At 40.8% G+C, this 18,881-nt stretch overlaps 1 protein-coding gene across 3 annotated transcripts in view; it reads left to right on the top strand.

Annotated features, from left to right (window-relative positions):
• The window catches only part of SNTG2 (syntrophin gamma 2), a 218,262-nt gene extending 199,877 nt beyond the window's left edge, over positions 1-18,385 (top strand). For all 3 annotated transcript variants that reach the window (XM_053380786.1, XM_053380785.1, XM_053380787.1), the window contains 4 exons: positions 1,767-1,976; positions 9,095-9,187; positions 11,779-11,889; positions 18,119-18,385. In XM_053380786.1, the coding sequence (XP_053236761.1) occupies positions 1,767-1,976; positions 9,095-9,187; positions 11,779-11,889; positions 18,119-18,250 (546 nt within the window). In that variant the 3' untranslated portion in view covers positions 18,251-18,385. The remainder of the gene's footprint in view (positions 1-1,766; positions 1,977-9,094; positions 9,188-11,778; positions 11,890-18,118) is intronic.
• The last annotated feature ends 496 nt before the right edge of the window (positions 18,386-18,881 follow it).

Below are 18,881 nucleotides of genomic sequence, written 5' to 3'. Positions count from 1 at the left end.
GGTTGGAGTAAACTTAATTTTCAGAAGAGATTAAAGCTCCTCTATTACAAATTCTAAGGCGCAGTTTGCTCTGCAGAAAATGTTCCTTTGAGTTGTTTATGCAAGCAAGTTTTTCCTTGCTGACTTTTCATGATACGAACTTTTTAAAAATGAATAACCTTTAATGCCCTTCATATATTGGGTGGTCTCAGACCTTCTGTCCACCTGATTCTCCCTGCTCTGCTTAGGGCCAAGCATGGACAGAACCATCATCTGCTTTCAAACTCCAAGGCTGGAATGGGATTATGCACAAAAAGAGGAGTTAAAGAAGCCATTGTCCAACTACAGGCATTTGTCCCATGTTTCCATATCTGTTCTTTTCACTGTTGTACCACCATGTGGAAGTAGCATTAAAATAGTTCAGTGTGAATAAATGAAGAACCAATAGCATATGACTAATATATTAATATATATTTATATATCATACATACATAGCCCAAAATCAGATATGAATATTCAGATATGAATATGAAGTCATTTGGTTATTGCATACTGGTTATATGAAGTCATTTGGTTATTGCATTGTTAGGGTTTTTTTTGCAGAAGGCATATCCCGTTTGATTTCTCCCCTCCCCTTGGTAGGTTTTCTGTCTGTGATTCTCAAAAACAACAAAAAACTTTACCATCATAATGTTTCCTGGCTCTACTGCTTCACAGGGATGCCATTATGAAGATATTTAAACAAAGCAATCTGTGAAGCATAAAACTAATATTATATGCTCATAATTAAAAACGCTGCTTGTTTGATTTGCATACCCTGATGTGCAGGATCTCTAAAGGGGATACCTTTTATTAAAATATATCAGCATGACAGTATTGTTTGTCGCAAGCTCCAGTGTTAATTAAAACACACATGGGTGTGGATTTAGCATTTTAGCAAATTAATATTGCTGTTACTTGTCATTTGAATATCATATTTTTGGGGTTCACCCCTACATTTGTCCACATATCAGATATCTGAGGGTAGATCACCAATGAGCAAGTCAGTCTGAAATACATTGCCCCCCGCCCCCCCAGCATTACTCTGGCCTAAATGCTGCAATTCATACACTAAACTTCCAATTTATGGGGTTTCCCAGTTCAACACAGGAGTGAGGCTGTGTGACTGTACCTTATGTTGAAGCAAACAGTTTGATTTTGCTTTTACGTACTGGTTGTAAGCTTACTGAAGTTCCTCGGGGAATGTTGCGCTAAGTAAAAATATAAAGGAGATTTACACTATGGGTAGACTGAATCTCTGTCATCAAAAACAAATTGCTGTATTGAATGAGCTATTTCTATTTTCTTGATCTACTTTTGTTGTAATCAGGTTCTTTTTTTACTGTTTTGCATTGCTCTTTGTTAATTTTAATCTGTCTGTCTGTTTGTTTGTAAGCCTTCCAGGAAATAGTTGTTGATGGGCAACATTCAATAAATAATAATCATCTCATACTTTAAATTGGTTTTCCCTGGTTCACCAGTGGTAAAGCCAGGAGACCCAGAAAAATAAATATAAAACATATATAATCATATTGCTTTGCTCCTGGTCATTGATGCTCAACATCACAATGAAACTACAGTTCCTCCTACTTTTCTGCATAACTTTAATTCTCAAAATGAAATGCTCACATTCAGCAGGTTATGTTCCTTGATAGAGGGAATTACATTAACAGGAACAAAGAGCAAGTATGTACATTTTCCAGCACTCTTTTCTGATGAAATATCGCTTGCTAAAATATGTCTTTCAGCTCTGGCTTAATGATGATTGCTGGCTACAAGCAAACTTATATCTAGGTATTCACCAAGACTATGAGCTTGAAGACCAGAGGGCATATTGTTTCAGTGTTGTGGTTGGACATGGCAAGAGCCACTATTTCAATGTGGAACTGGGGAGTGACCTGGCAGTATGGGAGAAATCATTTCAAAAAGCAATTTTTTTGGAAGTTCAGAGAACAGGGGTAAGTAATTTAAAATATACATAGCATTGATATTTCAACATCTCTGTAAGAATAACTAATTTTAAAACACATGTCCCATATATATGAGCATGCTGAGTAGCAGCCAGTAGGGCAACAGCTTCCTTCTGACTCCAGTCTCACCTTAGGTTACCTGGGCATGTTCCTGTCTGGAAGTTACACTTGATCAAGGGAAGTCTCTTGAGAATCCCTCCATTTGGCTGGGATGTAAGGGCAAACCTTCTCCCTGCTGGCAGTCCAATTTTGGAACTTCCTTCCCTTTAAAATCAGAGGGATGCTCACTGCTACATCTTAGATGCCAGGTTAAAACCTGACTGTTCAATCAGACTTTTGGATAACAATGCTGCTGTCATTTACAATCGTTTTAATAGTTGCTTAAATTGTATTTTTTTATTTTAGTGTTGCTGAATGAGTTGTGTGATTTAAAGTTATTTTTATTGTTAGCGGGCTAGAGATCTGGGCTGTAGTGTAGGGTAAAGGTAAAGGGACCCCTGACCATTAGGTCCGGTTGCGGACGACTCTGGGGTTGCGGCGCTCATCTCGCTTTATTGGCCGAGGGAGCCGGCGTACAGCTTCCGGGTCATGTGGCCAGCATGACTAAGCCGCTTCTGGCGAACCAGAGCAGTGCACGGAAATGCCGTTTACCTTCCTGCCAAACCGGTACCTATTTATCTACTTGCACTTCATGCTTTCGAACTGCTAGGTTGGCAGGAGCAGGGACCAAGCAACGGGAGCTCACCCCGTCGCAGGGATTCGAACCACCGACCTTCTGATCGGCAAGCCCTAGGCTCTGTGGTTTAACCCACAGCGCCACCCGTGTCCCTGTAATGTAGGATATTAATGGTCAAAATAAACAGAAGGCAATGATTTGACTCTGTTGATGACCTATGTGAGAAGCTTCTGCTTTGATTGATTTACTTGTTCACAGCGTGGTTCGTAGTCGTATGCTTGCACTATTTACTCACTGCACCCAGTTTGCTACAGCAAAAGAAGACAAATTTTAAGCCAAATAAATCTGATTGCACAAAAGTCAGTGGGTCAATGTCAATAGCGTTCTTCAACTGGACACAGTTCCTTCTCCTCTGACATTTATTTATTTTTTAGAAAATGAAAGTTGAAATTTATGCCCCACATCTTAATCTGAACTCCCCTATAGAGCAAACACAGAGGTGGCAAAAATCTATGCATATTAATATTGAGTAATGTACTTTTCCTGTAACTTCATTGGCACAAATATCACTTCCCGGCAGGTCTGCTTCAGAATACTGTTGCCAGTTTCATTTTCTTAGCTTGCATTAATCATGTTATTCTAACCACCTACCTGATTCGAAGCAGATCAGATGCTACATTATATGCCCCTGCTGATGTTTTCCACTGTTGCATATTATTACACTATCACCTAGTGGTGCTACAAATTCTAAAGTAGTCTCTATAAAATAAAATAGCTATATTTTTCTACACGCAGGTAAACATTTTAGAAGCCTTAATGTAGTTACATTCTAACAGAGAAATAGTAATGACTAACTTCATTCTATATTATAAAGACAGGCAGATATGTGTGGGCACCCAGAGTTTCTTGAAGATTCTTATAGGGTGTCACATAACTTCCAGACAGTGGCTGGGTTCAGGCATAATGTGAAACCAGGGTTTGTTTAGATAAGCCATGGTTTGCTTTAATGGCACATTTTGGACTTAGCAATTTAGTGTTATTATGTAATGAGCACAAATGAACCTTGGGTTCTCATGTTCTTCCTTCCACTCTCCTCCGCTTTGAGAGTTGTCGTTGTTTCAATCAAGCCGTGTCTAAATTTTAGGAAGTAAATTAATAAATCACATACTTCTCTATTAATATTTTTCACATTTTGAAATAATGCAAGTTGGATCATATGAGAACTGGCTTCATCATATTTTCTACATTATACAATGACTTTTCCATCATCCTTGTGGGGAGGAGGAAAGAGAAATTTCTGTGAACTAAATTATTTGAACCCATCAAACAAGCAGCGAAGTCCATAGATAAGTATGCTAAGTGTTTTATATCAAAGCCATGTCAGTTAACGGCTGCCACTACACCATGTAGCAATGAGTTCCACATCTACCGATGTGGTGTTACATCCCTGCTAACTTGATTCAGTAGCAGCTACCTCTCATCTGAAGCATATAATTGCTGCCGTGCAGCTAATGCTAAATTCAGGCAGTAGCTAAAATAGTGTTATACTTTCTTTGGAAAAAAAATTCAATCATCTCCCTGGGACAACAATGCAAAATAAAACTTTCTATAATGGGCTCTATAAATTCAAATGAGATATTAAAAGCTGTTTAATTAGGCTAGATTTATGAGGTCATTAAAAGATAATTATCTGTTTGTTGCCAGAAGAACGGCTTTAATTACACAATTAAGGTTTAGATTGTTTTCATTATGTATAGTAATGTATTACACTTTCACTTTTCTTGGTCATTTTTATGTCGTTAAGTCCATTTCACTTCAAATCTAATTTTAGAAACCCACAGTTTTAAGAATCAATTGCACATCTGCCCTCAGCACTAAACTTTGGCAGTGTGGGGGTAAATTTAAGTCTGTTTGGCTTTTCCATCAGTTACAAAAACAATAAAGCAAATTCCATGAATCTCACACAGAGCACCTACAAGTTTAAGCCCCTAACTATAGCACCCTAATATGGTCATGGGGAAACTGGAGCCCACCTAATTAGCCCTTTCATGGGCCCTAGTTTGGCCCATGAGGTCCCTCCCCCAACCACATCCGCCTTCTGCACACCTGACATGATATGTAATATCAGGTGAGGAGCAAGTAGAGGATTGCCTGCCGATATACAACAAGGTGCCTTAAAGCACACTCCCCCTTGGGCACTGGCAAGAGAGGCTTGCTGTCTCCACCAATCAGTTGGCTGCGAATGACAGCAAGCCAGTAGGGATCTGTAGGGATCTGTAGGGAGCCTGCTGAATTCATGAGTGCAACCAAACCTAGTAGAATGCAGAGCTTGAGTGCAGGCTACCTGTGATCAGCTCCCCCTGTAGAAAGTGGATCCTGAAATCTGCATGGATTGGTGGTAAGTTCAAATCCCCATGTGTTTGGCTTGGCTTGGCTTTTCCTTTGTGGCGTAGTATGTCAGGTGGATGGGCCCCACTCACCTGTCAAAATGGCCTGCCAACAGTGGGTGAGGGGTGGGGATCTGATCCACTGGTCCCATTCCCCACCCTTGCTCTAACGTTTCTACAATGCTATGTACATCTGTGCAGGTGTGTCCCACAGTATTAGTCTTACATAACTTTGCAACCATACTGTTTCCTAAACTATAACAGTGACTCTATACTATTGTGTTTTAATCAGTGCATGCCTCTGATTCTGAAACATATGGGGGATTATATTGGGAAATGGTACGGAAGCTGTCCAGAGGTGCATGCAGGAAGGCAATGAGATATAAGAGGCTTGAAATAGTGATTCCAAGGAATAATAACCAGTGCTTGAATTATTGGGGGTGGGGGACAACCAAGAGGGTCTATGATGAAATCCACAGTCCAAACCCCTTTAATTCCACCCCACTTTTAGCTAAAACCTTCCCCTTCCTCTGTTGCTTTGTTTTGCATTACATTGTTGTTGTTGTTGTTTAGTCATTTAGTCATGTCCGACTCTTCATAACCCCATGGACCAGAGCATGCCAGGCACTCCTGTTTTCCACTGCCTCCCGCAGTTTGGTCAAACTCATGCTGGTAGCTTCGAGAACACTGTCCAACCATCTCGTCCTCTGTTGTCCCCTTCTCCTTGTGCCCTCCATGTTTCCCAACATCAGGGTCTTTTCCAGGGAGTCTTCTCTTCTCATGAGGTGGCCAAAGTACTGGAGCCTCAGCTTCACGATCTGTCCTTCCAGTGAGCACTCAGGGCTGATATCCTTAAGAATGGAGAGGTTTGATCTTCTTGCAGTCCCTGGGACTCTCAAGAGTCTCCTCCAGCACCATAATTCAAAAGCATCAATTCTTCGGCAATCAGCCTTCTTTATGGTCCAGCTGTCACTTCCATACATCACTCCTGGGAAAAGCATAGCTTTAACTATACGGACCTTTGTCGGCAAGGTGATGTCTCTGCTTTTTAAGATGCTGTCTAGATTTGTCATTGCTTTTCTCCCAAGAAGCAGGCGACTTTTAATTTCATGACTGCTGTCATCATCTGCATTACATTACCATTACATTAGCCACAACTAACTAAAGTGCACTGGTTTTAGTTTGCCTACTCTTACTAAGTCAACTACAACCCATTGAACCAGACATGGGGAAACCTACAGCCCTCCAGAAGTTGTTTTGACTGCAACTCTCATTGGCCATGCTGGCTGGAAAGCCAATGATTCCGCACCCCTGCACTGAACAGTAGCTCAAGGGGCCATCACATTATAATTCAAGCACCGATGACGACATGGGACTACATTAAGTTCTTGCCATTGTTTGCACAAGGTGATGGTGATCCTTTACACAACCTGCTAAGTTTGGTATGCTACCCTGATCCACTCATAAATCAAGGCACTATATTGGTATAGGGGGCAGAACCTTACCCAAATTAAGACAGAGGAAGGACCAACATAAAAAATAAGATCTCTGCAAGTATTCTGTACACTTAAGCACAATAAGGAATGGAACATGCAGAGTGCTAGATGCCCACACACAATTGTGCCAATGCTACTGCATAAATATTCAGCCATACTAGTGGTCTAAGAAATGATATATAAAAATAACTTCCTACATTTCTGTGTGTTCCATATTCGTGTTTTGTTTTTAGGCTGGCAGTGGTTAGTATAGGGTTGTATAGTTCTGATCATACTCATTACCATTTCAGAGGAAAACTGAAATAAGCATGCAGCATAGTTTTTTTGTGCTGTACTAATTTTAGCAAGGTGTATGGAATCAACATGAATAAAGATCACAGAAGCTGAGTTTGAAGTTGATTTACTCTGTGATCAAGCCAGCATACTTCTAAAGGTGCTTTTAACGAGTGTACAGAAAACTGAAATAAGGCTTTATTATCACAAGGTAGAAGCAATACTCCCTGGGCGGGGGGGGGGGGGATGGTACTGAAAAAATGCTGGTGCAGATTCGACTCTAGGAGCACAGAATAATCTATAGCAGTTTTCCCAAAGTAGAACATCAGCTCCTAAAGGAGATGTAAGGTCCTGTTGAGCAGAATTCCTCGATGCAAGATTGGTTCTGCCTTGCACTCTGCTCCACTCTAGTTCCAGTTTTTTTATGAAGAATGTCTGATTTCAGAATTGGTGCATGCGCAGTTTTGCCTTTGTTCTTTTTCCTTCTTTAAGTAATCCACATGCACAAGAGATTGTGCTTACTGAAACAACATGGTGTAAGCTTTTATTTATTATTTTATGGTTAATTTTAAACTGAATTTATCTCTATGGTTTTTTTGGGGGGGTTACCTTATTGTACACTACTTAGAGTCTATGGTCTTAAGCAGTATGGAAGGGCATTAAGCAGCTTGTGGTGCATAAAGGAGAAAACCCCACAGAGTACCGTACATATATCAATAAGGTGCACATTTCTGTGTGCATTAAAAAAAAATGTCCAAAGCGGAGCATTAGAATGAATATAGGATATGCTTTCAAAATTTCATCTTCGACCAAAATTATTCAGTGGCCTATTTTACATGTCACTTTTAACAGTAGTTAAAATAAACTGGTTTAAATGCTGCTGCACACAGCTGAAATCATGTGTGCTTCACTTCTCCCCCACTCCTGCTGCAGCCACAGTGCTGGGAAACAACCTATAGTCTGGCCTAGCATTACATCCAAACCTGGGCTCATGGTTTGCTTCCTCTAGACAAACCATAAGCAGTAAGCTAAGAACAAACCTTGATTACCACTTGAGGGTTGATCGTATGCTATGTGTACATGAAGTGTGAAAACTGATGTGTGTATGTATTGATGCATGGATAAGTGTGTGCTTAACTGGAAATATCGTGAAGCTGAGGCTCCAATACTTTGGCCACCTCATGAGAAGAGAAGACTCCCTGGAAAAGACCCTGATGTTGGGAAAGGTTGAGGGCACAAGGAGAAGGGGACGACAGAGGACGAGGTGGTTGGACAGTGTTCTCCAAGCTACAAACATGAGTCTGACCAAACTGCGGGAGGCAGTGGAAGACAGGAGTGCCTGGCGTGCTCTGGTCCATGGGGTCACGAAGAGTCGGACACGACTAAACGACTAAACAACAACAAAGTGTGTGCTATGTGTGAGAATAAATTGTGTAGCTGTTGTGCATGGATGTGTATAAATGGTTGTGCATGGAAGAAAGTGTGTGTGGGATATCTCTGTTGGCTTTTTGCATTGACCCCATCCACCACTGGCAAATAGGGCTGGGAGAAATCTGCCCGAAACCCTGGAAAGTCTCTACATTACTGAGCTAGATGGATCATCAGTCTGACTTAGTACAAGGCAGTTTCCCATGTTTCTAACTTTCCTGAACCAGCAGTGAGCCACTGTGGTGCAGTAGTTAGAGCACTGGACCATAGCTGTCAACCTTCCCTTTTTTTGTGGGAAATTCCCTTATTCCAGCGCTGTTTCTCACTGCTTCCCACTGCTAACCCGGATTGTTAGATATCCCGTAGACTGACCCCGGGACAGGTGAGGCTGCTGATCCCTTCTTTTTGAGGCTGCTGATCCCTTCTTTTTGAATCTGAAAGTTGACAGCTATGCACTGGACTAGGACCTCAGAGACCAGGTCTCAAATCCCTGCTCAGCCATGAAGCTCACTGGATGGCCTCAGGCTGTCCTGGAAGACTGTGACTAGCCTATCTCGTGAGGATAAAATGGGAAGAAAAAGGAACCATGTACACCACCTTGAGCTCCTTATAGGAAAGGTGGAATAGAAATGTGATAAATAATCAATATGCTTGTGGTTTAGTGGGGGGAAATATTGTGGTTATTTTGCATCGTGTGCATTGTTGCACACCACCTTTATATTTTTATAAGAGTTGGCAATATATAATTATTTGGGGAGAAAATAAAAATGAAGTATGTTGGAGTTTCAACAATGCGAAAACATAATTTGCTGTTCATCATATATGCTTTCTTTGCTCTTTCCCCAGTCTAAAACCTATACATGTAGCTGGCAAGGAGAAAGCTTGTGTTTCACCTTAGACTTTGCTTCGGGATTCACCTGCTTTGACAACAAAACAAAGGTACGAGGAAGCAGAAGGCGAAATATAAGAATTTGTTCTGTTATGGAGCACCCATGCTGTTCCTTGAGAAAACAGAACTGTTGCTAATCCTTTTCTGGTGGTGGAAAATTCAGGGTGAATCCAATCAAAAACACCTTTGAGCCTATTGGGATGCCTGTTCCATGACACTGAAGTGTATTCTTTCCTGCTGCCATTCCATCAGCAGACCGCTGACCAGTGCAGCTGTTCTGGTGTGAAAGTCCTTTTATAACCATGTCTGCCCATTCCTGATGATGAACTCTTGACAGCCAGCTGTGACTCATTTGCAAGGCATTTCATTTTGCCCAGTAAATGGCTCCAGACACATTCGACACTTAGATGCTATAATCTAAGGACAGCATCTTTTATGGAGGTGTCCTATAACTTTGCTTCCCTGGCTTGAATTATTGTTGCCTAAGGAAGTGCTAGCAGTAGCAGTCGTAACTACCTCCCTCCTCCCCACTCCGCTGTTAATCACCAAAATTAACACCTTGAGGCAGAATGACCACTATCCTTGAAGCAGGCTGTGGTATGCCCCGTGTTCAAAAAACTTTCTCAGACCTTCCAACTTTCACTTCAGTGCTTTAACAGGTGTACACTCAGTGTGACTAACATTGCTGACAGCAGAGGGTTCTTTTAGATCTACAAATAACTGGAAATATTTTTAATTAGTTTTTAACAAACGGCTTGTAAGTCACGTGGCACATTTTGTTGTTCTTGTTGCACGTAAAAATTATTTATGTGCCTTTCCCATCAAACTGACCTTATGAGCCACTTCACTGACATGTGAGCTCAAGGCCCTGAATATGCACACAGGGTTGGCCCTACCATTAGCTGGAGTGAGGCAGCTGCCTTAGGCAGCAGATATTTGTAGTAAAGAGGAATGCTTCTGTTTATGGGGCTGAGGGTGGGGCGTGGCAGCACCTCAAGCATTAAATGTTTTGGGCTAGTTCTGTCTACACAGCAAGGTAAGTTCCAAAACCCTTGAACAGTAATCAGGTGAAATTTTATCAGCATGAAGAAGGATGTGAAGAGCGCAGAACTAGAATTTTATATATGAGAAAGACACCAACTATATAAAATTAAGTTATTTTTGAAAGCTAATGGAATATCAAGTAAGCCCTTTGCAAACAGCTTGGATTTGAATTTAAAACTTCACGTTTGATTTAAGGGGATATGGCTTGCCTCATATCAAATTAGCCAATACACTTTCAGTCAGAAAGAGAAGATTATTACATCTGCATTACCTGTGTCAATGTTTAATGATGGAACAGAATGCTTGATCAATGAAATACTGCTCCGACTAAATCCATTTATCAGAAAATGCTGTAAAGTGCTCCACCACAGCAGTGACTTCACATTGATTCCCTAATAAAAGGACAAAACTTTAACCAACAGTAAGGGGGGAAAGTAGAAATTTCATTATGACAGTAAGAAAAGAGAAGCTGAGGCAGAGATACTGTGTACATAAAAGAACTGTGTCAGACTGACTACTTTAAAAACATTATTTATACCTTGAAGGTTTGCTATGAGACTGAACAAAGGCCTGTCCAAACAAAAATTCTCCCAAGTAGTCATGTTTGCCATCTATGGAAGGTTCCCCCCCCCCGCCACTATTTTTTTTTCTGCTTCTTCTGATATTGTGTTCTCTAGGTTGATCTAAGTGACCATTCTCTCAGGCTCGTAGGAAAGGGAAATGTCTCCCTACAACATAGAGGATAATCTTAATATCACACCATAGAATTTAATGCAAGTTTGTTAATGGTGTGATGTTCCACTTCCTGTGCATCTTTTTCTTAGCTACTTTAGCACTCACAGAAGCTGACCATTTCCATCAGAATTCATGGGGTGACATTCATCGTGCTTATTTGCCAGTGCCAGCAGAACAGACACTTGCGCAATGGAGCTACTTTCTTTCCTCTCGCTACCACCCCCTGCTCCCCACCTCCAAATCTTTTCTAGAGGGTCCCCAACCTGCTGGAGCAGATTTTGGGGCATGAGGGGGACTACAGTGGAGAGAGTGGAAGGAGAAACCCCGCTTTGCAAATACAAATCCAGTCTGTCGGCAGATTAATACAAACAGATATCACCTATGGAATTCAGATGGAAGTGAACAGCTTCTGTAAGTGCTAATGCAGCTAAGAGGATTATTAGAAATAGGATGTTGCACAAATAAAGAAGACCACATCAAAGTCCAAATCATGATATTAAATAAATAAATATAACTATAACTGTAACGTTCTGTTCAGCGTTTTTAGTGAGAAAATGCCTTCCATTTCAGTTCTGAAATTACTTAAAATTTCTTTTGAGCATGGAATTTCACCACACTGATATGAAACAAGGAAATAAAATCCACACTGAGATAAATACTGTGAAGTAACAATATGTTGAGTGCCCTCATAAGCATAGTAAACCAACAAACCTTTAGCAGTTTTGTGTGCTGATTGGAAGTAATGCATCAGTTTCCCCCCAAAATAGCAATATACTTCTAACCCAAAATGTTCAGTTTTTTTGGGAAGGTGAATATTCAAAATATTAACTCAAAATGTTAACTATCTTTCATTTCTTTGCAGAATGTCCTCTGGAGATTTAAATTTTCTCAGCTCAAAGGGTCATCAGATGATGGGAAAACTCGTGTGAAGCTGCTTTTCCAGAATACTGAAACCAAACAAATTGAGACAAAGGTTGGCAATGAATATTGCTGTGTTATATGAAACACATTATAATTTCAAGTTTTCTCTTTTCTGTGCCATGCAAACAAATAACCATCTAGTATTGCTCATAGATTATTACACAAAAACACCAGATATTATGGCCACTTTTTTGTCACCCTATGTGCAATTGATCTGGCATGGATGCCTGATTTTAACATGCCACAACTGAAAGAAATAATAAAAAAGACAACTCTAGCAACCTACCTTAAGCCTTCAACACAACAGTCAAACCACTGACTATTGCTTAGCTTTATTGATCAGTACTCATTGACTCCAAGCTACTTTTGCCTGCATCTTTCAGAAGCATCTACTTTCATGAGAAAAATTGCCTGCTTAGGGAATAAATAACACCCTCCCCAACGCACATACATGAACTTTCAATCTAAATTGCAGCCTCTCAAATCGACATTGGGTTAAAACAGTGGTGAGGGAAAGAATCTGGCTGGCAGGCCTGATCCTGGTGCTCCCTACCCCTTACAGGTCACAGTCCCTGATTTTCACATCAGTCTAACTAAAATATTAAATTGGTAACTTATCCTGTGCAGTTTTCATAACCCACCTCACCCCATCTCTTTCCTTTTCCACACAGATATTTATCAGCTTTTGTAAAGTAATTTGAGAATTCCCCAAATTGTCATAACATTTTTGTGCTTGTACAAATCCTCGCGTACATGTAGCTTTAAGGTGTTACCAGAAGAACGAAATGGAAGATGATTGATGGGCTCAAGGGACAGGCCAATACTAGCATTCAAGACCTGTTTTGGATTCAGAATCATTGCTAGGACACAGGAGAAAGAAAGGCTGATAACCTCAACATTTATTATTGATGCAGTTTGTAGTACAGTAGTGACCGAGTTACTGATGGGAGTGATGGATTTTCGGGAGAGGCAGATGGTGCTGGACAGGAAAGTGTAGCCAATAATGAGAAACACAAAATGTCATCAAATAATGCAAGTTTCATTCCCCTTGAGTAGATAAGCTAGTAAATGTCAACAGCAGCCCAGTAAAGAATTATTTCAGCATTTGTGGAGCAGCAAACACTATGGTTAAGTTTATGATAACGTTTTCCCTAAACGTTTTTGTTTGAATCTTTATATTAAAAATTTATATATTCAGTGGGATTCAATTTCACACTCTTGACTTTTGGGCAAAGGAGCTGCCCACAGATTTCCTGTATTAAATATTATGGGGTTTTTATGTTGCCATTTTATAGACACAAAACAAGACTCCCCACAAATATGCTAGAACCTTGTTGTACACGTGTCTCCTCCCTAAGCAACAAACAATAAAAATAAAAATATTGAAACAACTGAAGCAAAATTGAAAACTTAGTTTAAAACTGAGAGAACCAGACCATGAACCTTAGTTACGTAAAAGACATGGATGAGCTGAAGAAAGCATAAAGATGGCACCAGGCCGAACTCTGTGGGAAGGCTTTTAAAAACTCTGGTGCCACAACCTAAAGCCCCTCTGTCTAGCGCTGGGGTAGTCCTTCAGATGGACTGTTGAACTACAACTCCCATCAACCCCAGCCAATTGTTAGGCAGTGGTGCGAGTTGTAGTCCAACAACTTCCAAAGTGCAGCCCATTGGTTACCCCTGACGTAGCAGTTTCTGACTCTCTTCATTTGGTTCAGCCACTTTAGAGCAGAGCATCTGAAGATTTCAGTACAATGGTACCTCGGGTTACAGACGCTTCAGGTTACAGGACTCTGCTAACCCAGAAATATTACCTCAGGTTAAGAACTTTGCTTCAGGATGAGAACAGAAATCGTGTGGCGGTGGCGGGAGGCACCATTAGCTAAAGTGGTGCTTCAGGTTAAGAACAGTTTCAGGTTAAGAACGGCCCTCTGGAACAAATTAAGTTCTTAACCCGAAGTACCACTGTATTTACATATACAAGAAGGTGCTATTTCAGGTAACTTGGTCCCAAGCCACTTAGGACTTTAAAGAATAAAAACAGTAAATTGGGCCTGGAAATGGACTGGGAGCCACTGCAGGTGACAAAGCAAAGGCATAACATGATCAAAATGCTACCACATATTTATTTTCAGGAGCTTGAGCTTGATGGTGTTGCGCTTCCTGTGTGCTTATTTCTATCGATATCAACAGGATAACCTATAGATATTACTGATATTGACTGACGTCTTGCATCAGTAGCAAGCTGCATTCAAAACAGTTGAAATTCAAAGTAATTTCATTGTTCTGATTGCTCTGCTGTTATACAGGGACTGTTTTCAAGGTCAATAATGTGCCGTCTGGTAGGAAAGCAGTTTGCTGATTAGTTTACTGCTCAACAAGTATCCTTGAGACACAAGCATATTTATGTGAAGAAATTTTGTGCAGAAGGAATATGTAAAATGTAGTGGGTCCAAAAGCAACTAGCTAGCACTTTGATTTGTGCAGAAGTGTGAAGGGCTATGTTCAGTACCTCAACATACCTGTTGGGAAGCCAGGGTGCTTAAAAACATACCGTATAGATAACAATAACATAAATGGAACTGTCTTTTCAAACAGTGAGATTTTTTTTTTCTTCAGTGTATCATAGCTGGCAGATATGCAGGGGAACTGGTGTAGGTTTAGCGGGGGGGGAGGGGACTTATGAACATTGAGAAACGTCTGAGGGATGTGTACACTGGCTTTTAAAAGCAAACATTCCACCAATATTTCCTTCCAAATGTAAGCATACAGTACATTTTAAATTTCTTTTTAAAAATAAAAAAAATCTATATACTGTACATATCCCTGGGGCTCAAAAGCTTACACTGGCTGCCCATATACCACCAGCCAAGTTCAAGGTTCTTGTATTAATTCACAAGCCTTAGCAACTAGAGACCAGGATACCTCAGGGACTCCCTGATCCCTGAGGTCTTCAAAGTAGCCACTGTTTGTGGTCGCCCATGGCTTGAATTCACAAGGAGCTGCATGTTCAGTAAAGAAGGCTCAATTTTGTGAAACACTTTTGAAACGGAGATCACTCAGGCCCCCAGTGTTGAACTTCCAGTGCTTACTGAAGACTTAAAAAAAAAATCCAGCAGGCTTTTAAATTGAATTCTGATTTCATAGTTTTAACTCATTTCAGTCTTATTGAGTTGCATTGGGACTCCTGTACAACCAGCTGTGATTGAGTGGTATACTGATTGTTGAAATAAATATTCAGTGAAAAGTATCTGCAGGTAGAAAGAGACATCCCTCTCTTAAACTCCCCATGTATTTCATTGTTTCACATATTTTGGGGGTACAGATGTCTCCCATCACCACCCCTATCCCTGACTGTACAATGGTATCTCAGGTTAAGAACTTAATTCGTTCTGGAGGTCCGTTCTTAACCTGAAACTGTTCTTAACCTGAAGCACCACTTTAGCTAATGGGGCCTCCTGCTACCGTTGCACCGCTGCTGCACGATTTCTGTTCTCATCCTGAAGCAAAGGTCTTAACCCGAGGTTCTATTTCTGGGTTAGCGGTGTCTGTAACCTGAAGGGTCTGTGACCCGAGGTACCACTGTACAAGATATCAGTTCTAGGAATCTTCATTTGAAGAAGGACACAAACTGTTGTACAAGAACAGGTTAAAGTGCACACAAAAGCAATTTAAGCATTGCTCATCGCTCAAGACATTTTCCTTGATTATGTGAAATGGGCCTCTAGTTTTTAACTTGCCACTTGATAGCATAGATGTGTGACATTCTGGCTGGTGGCTACTGCTGGAATTGTATCAAGCCCCAGTGTAGGTTGGACCTGAAACAGGGAGAAGGAATATGGGCAGAAGAGAAAGTAAAACTTGCTGCATAAAGTTGCTAAGAGGTTTCTGGAAGGTGAAAGCAGATTCTAAATTATAGAGAACTGCATACTTATGGTGCCTGGGGACTAGTAATGCCTCCATGGAGTTTTCTTCCCTTCTGACCAACCTCTAGACATAAATCTCCAGTACTCTCTCATTTTACAGGGAAACTTAACTCAGTAGAGAGCTGTTCACTTTGCTACAGTTCAGGGACAGAGGGAACAGAAAGCAGTTTTTCCTGCATCCATATCCTTACAAGCCCCTAAATGCAAGTAATCCGTATTGCTTTCAGTGCTCCACAACTGTGTACAGGCCTCCAGTTTAAGCAATTTTGCAATCCCAGAAGGATTAGCTTTTAGTTATCCTTCTGTAATGTAGTGAGACAAAGTAGTAATTTGAACCACGAAGCTGAAAAAATGAGGATGTAAGAAACCTCCCTGAGAACTTTTGCTAGCCTTGTGAACACTCTTTTTCTTTTCTTTTTTTGTAGCTTCTTTTGAAATTCTTCAGCTGTAATACCAAATGAGGGAATGACAAACCCTGGCCTAAAGCTTTGAATTTTGCTTTAGGCCAGATCTGGTGACAGCTTAGAGATGTTCCAAGCACCCTAAGAAACTTCACTAGTCTTACTAAAATGGTTCTGACTTCCTTTGAAATTCATATAGTGTTTCACCTGAGGAGGAACTTGAGCATTCATTTCAAACTTTCCCTTAGCTGACATTTCAGCAGCAGCACTAGAAATATACAAGGTGACATTCTTCTTTAATCTACGAATACATAAAGTGGCTCCCACAATCCTATCTCCAGCAACTCACACAGAATCTCTCATTTGGATCCAGACTTACTTCTGAGTAGACATGGTTAGGATTGTGCTCTAAGTCCTATTGAATTCAATGCAGCTTCCTCGCTTAGAGTAGACCCACTGAAATCAATGGGACTTCATAAAAGGGCCAGGAAGGCTGAAAGCAATAAGTGAACCAAAACACATTCTTACTTAGTAATGACTGACTTAAGACCCATTGATTGCATGAATAATACTTGAACAACTGCTGGACAAACAGCAGAAGGAAATAAGTGTTTGAGCTTGGTCTAGTGCTGGAAAACAGCACTGAGCATCTGGTAAGGGCATATGCAGTGTGTGATGCACAAATTCTTTTGCAATAGATTACGTATTACTAATAGATCTATAAGTACCATTATGTATATTTTTTGCTCATGCACTCACTGGATGTTTAAGGGATAAATAATTAAAGCATTAATGAGGCTTCTGGTTCCGCTCTGCTTTAATGGAGGCAGCCCCTGCGACAGTCGGAAATCACTGGCGAAGGAAAAACAAGGATAATTTAGGGGTAATTAAGGGGTAATCATCCTTGCATACCCCCCGCCCCGGGACAGAGGGGAAAGGGCTTCACTCACAGTCCGCCTCGGTACCTGGGCTCTCACTCCAGCATGGAATGTGGGGGGCAAGGAGGTGCTGAGTGTAAAAGCACTTCACCTGGTAAAAACCCTCCAACGCCAACGCCATTAAGAAACAGAGGTTCTCCTCTTAATTAGAGCTTAATTGAACTAAAGTACATGTGCATGCTAGAAGAAATGAGATCACAAACAGCAGAACAAACCAACTGCAAGGACTTTAAGATTTTAACTTGAGAAGATTTCAAAAGACTTCAGTTCAAAAGACGGTGAACCGCCCTGAGACCTCTGGATATAGGGCAGTATATACCGTATTTTTCGCCCTATAGGGTGCACCAGCCCATAGAGCGCACCTAGTTTTGGGGGGGGGAATAAAGAATTTTCCCCCCCCAGGCGCGGGGCTGGGGCAGGGGAAGCCCGAACTTCCCCCGACCCCAGCCCCCAGAACAGGCTGCTATCCGCAAGCCTTGGGAGCCCGGCAGGAACTCCCGCCGGGCTCCCCAGGCTAGCAGATATCTGCTCGAAGCCCGGGGCGCGCTGCTCAGCGTGCCCCAGGCTTCAGGATGCAGGCTGCTGTCCGCAAGCCTAGGGAGCCCAGCAGGAAGTTGCGCCGGGCTCCAAGGCTTGCAGATAGCTTCCTGAAGCCTGGAGTGCGAGAGGGGTCGGTGCGCACCGACCCCTCTCGCTCTCCAGGCTTCAGAGAAAGCCTGCATTCGCCCCATAGGACGCACACACATTTCCCCTTCATTTTTGGAGGGGAAAAAGCGTGTCCTATAGGGCGAAAAATACGGTAAATTCTAACAACAACAACGGTGGGGGAGGGGTGCCTACCTTGAGGGGAAACATTATTCTTCATTCATGAGAAAAGATTATGTTAAAGAAGGTTGCATTTGGCGTATAATTTAGAAGAAGTTACTTTTTACGCTCTTGATGCATTTTGACCTATAAAATGTGTGAAACTTTATATTTCACCTTTTTTCACTTTTTTTCTTTTGCTCTCATTTCAGGAACTAGAATTTCAAGATTTGACAGCAGTTTTAAACTGTATTCACTCATTTATAGCTGCTAAGGTTGCCTCTGTGGATCCATTATTTATTGACAGCCAGAGCATTGCAAGAAAATATACCTACAGTAATTGAAGAGATTCTATGTTGTGATTATGACAGATAAATTATTTTCTTAAAGAAAAAAATATTTCATGCACAATATTGCGATCCCATGTGATTTTATAAGAGATATATAGTTGTGTTATCAATAAAAGTTACTAGTTTTCACATTTGATTCATCATTGTTAAATCTGATGAGTTAAACATTTATTCAAACTGAATCAGTTTGTTGCCTTGCACTTAAATGAATATTTTCACACTAAGATGAATTGTAAGTCTTATTTTAAATCTTATTCTCAAGCATTACATATTACAAAATTAAATAGTAATACCAGGGGACCAGAATATTCCAAAAGGCTGAAACTGCACTTGTAGACTAAGGTTGTAGTTGAACCTAACATTTTCATCTACAGCCTGGTTTATAATTAACTCAAATGATTATGCTAACCGATTTGAAATTCAAGATTCACTTGAAAAAAACAGACCTGTCTTATTTCTCCACTAAAAAAAAAGCCTATTCATTTTTCAACATCAGTACTGTTTATTATTCTGAAAAGCAAGATTCTACAGTACTCTATCACTCCACAGGTATATGTTGGACCTTGTCTATTTAAAATGCTGGCAGAGTGTACAGGTATCTGTTTTTCATTTAATTTAGTTTTCA

This window comes from Podarcis raffonei, chromosome 3 (assembly GCF_027172205.1).
Source record: "Podarcis raffonei isolate rPodRaf1 chromosome 3, rPodRaf1.pri, whole genome shotgun sequence".
Lineage (NCBI taxonomy): Eukaryota > Metazoa > Chordata > Lepidosauria > Squamata > Lacertidae > Podarcis > Podarcis raffonei.
The sequence above is the reverse complement of the archived record's forward strand: the minus strand, read 5'-3'. Positions and strand labels throughout refer to the sequence as shown.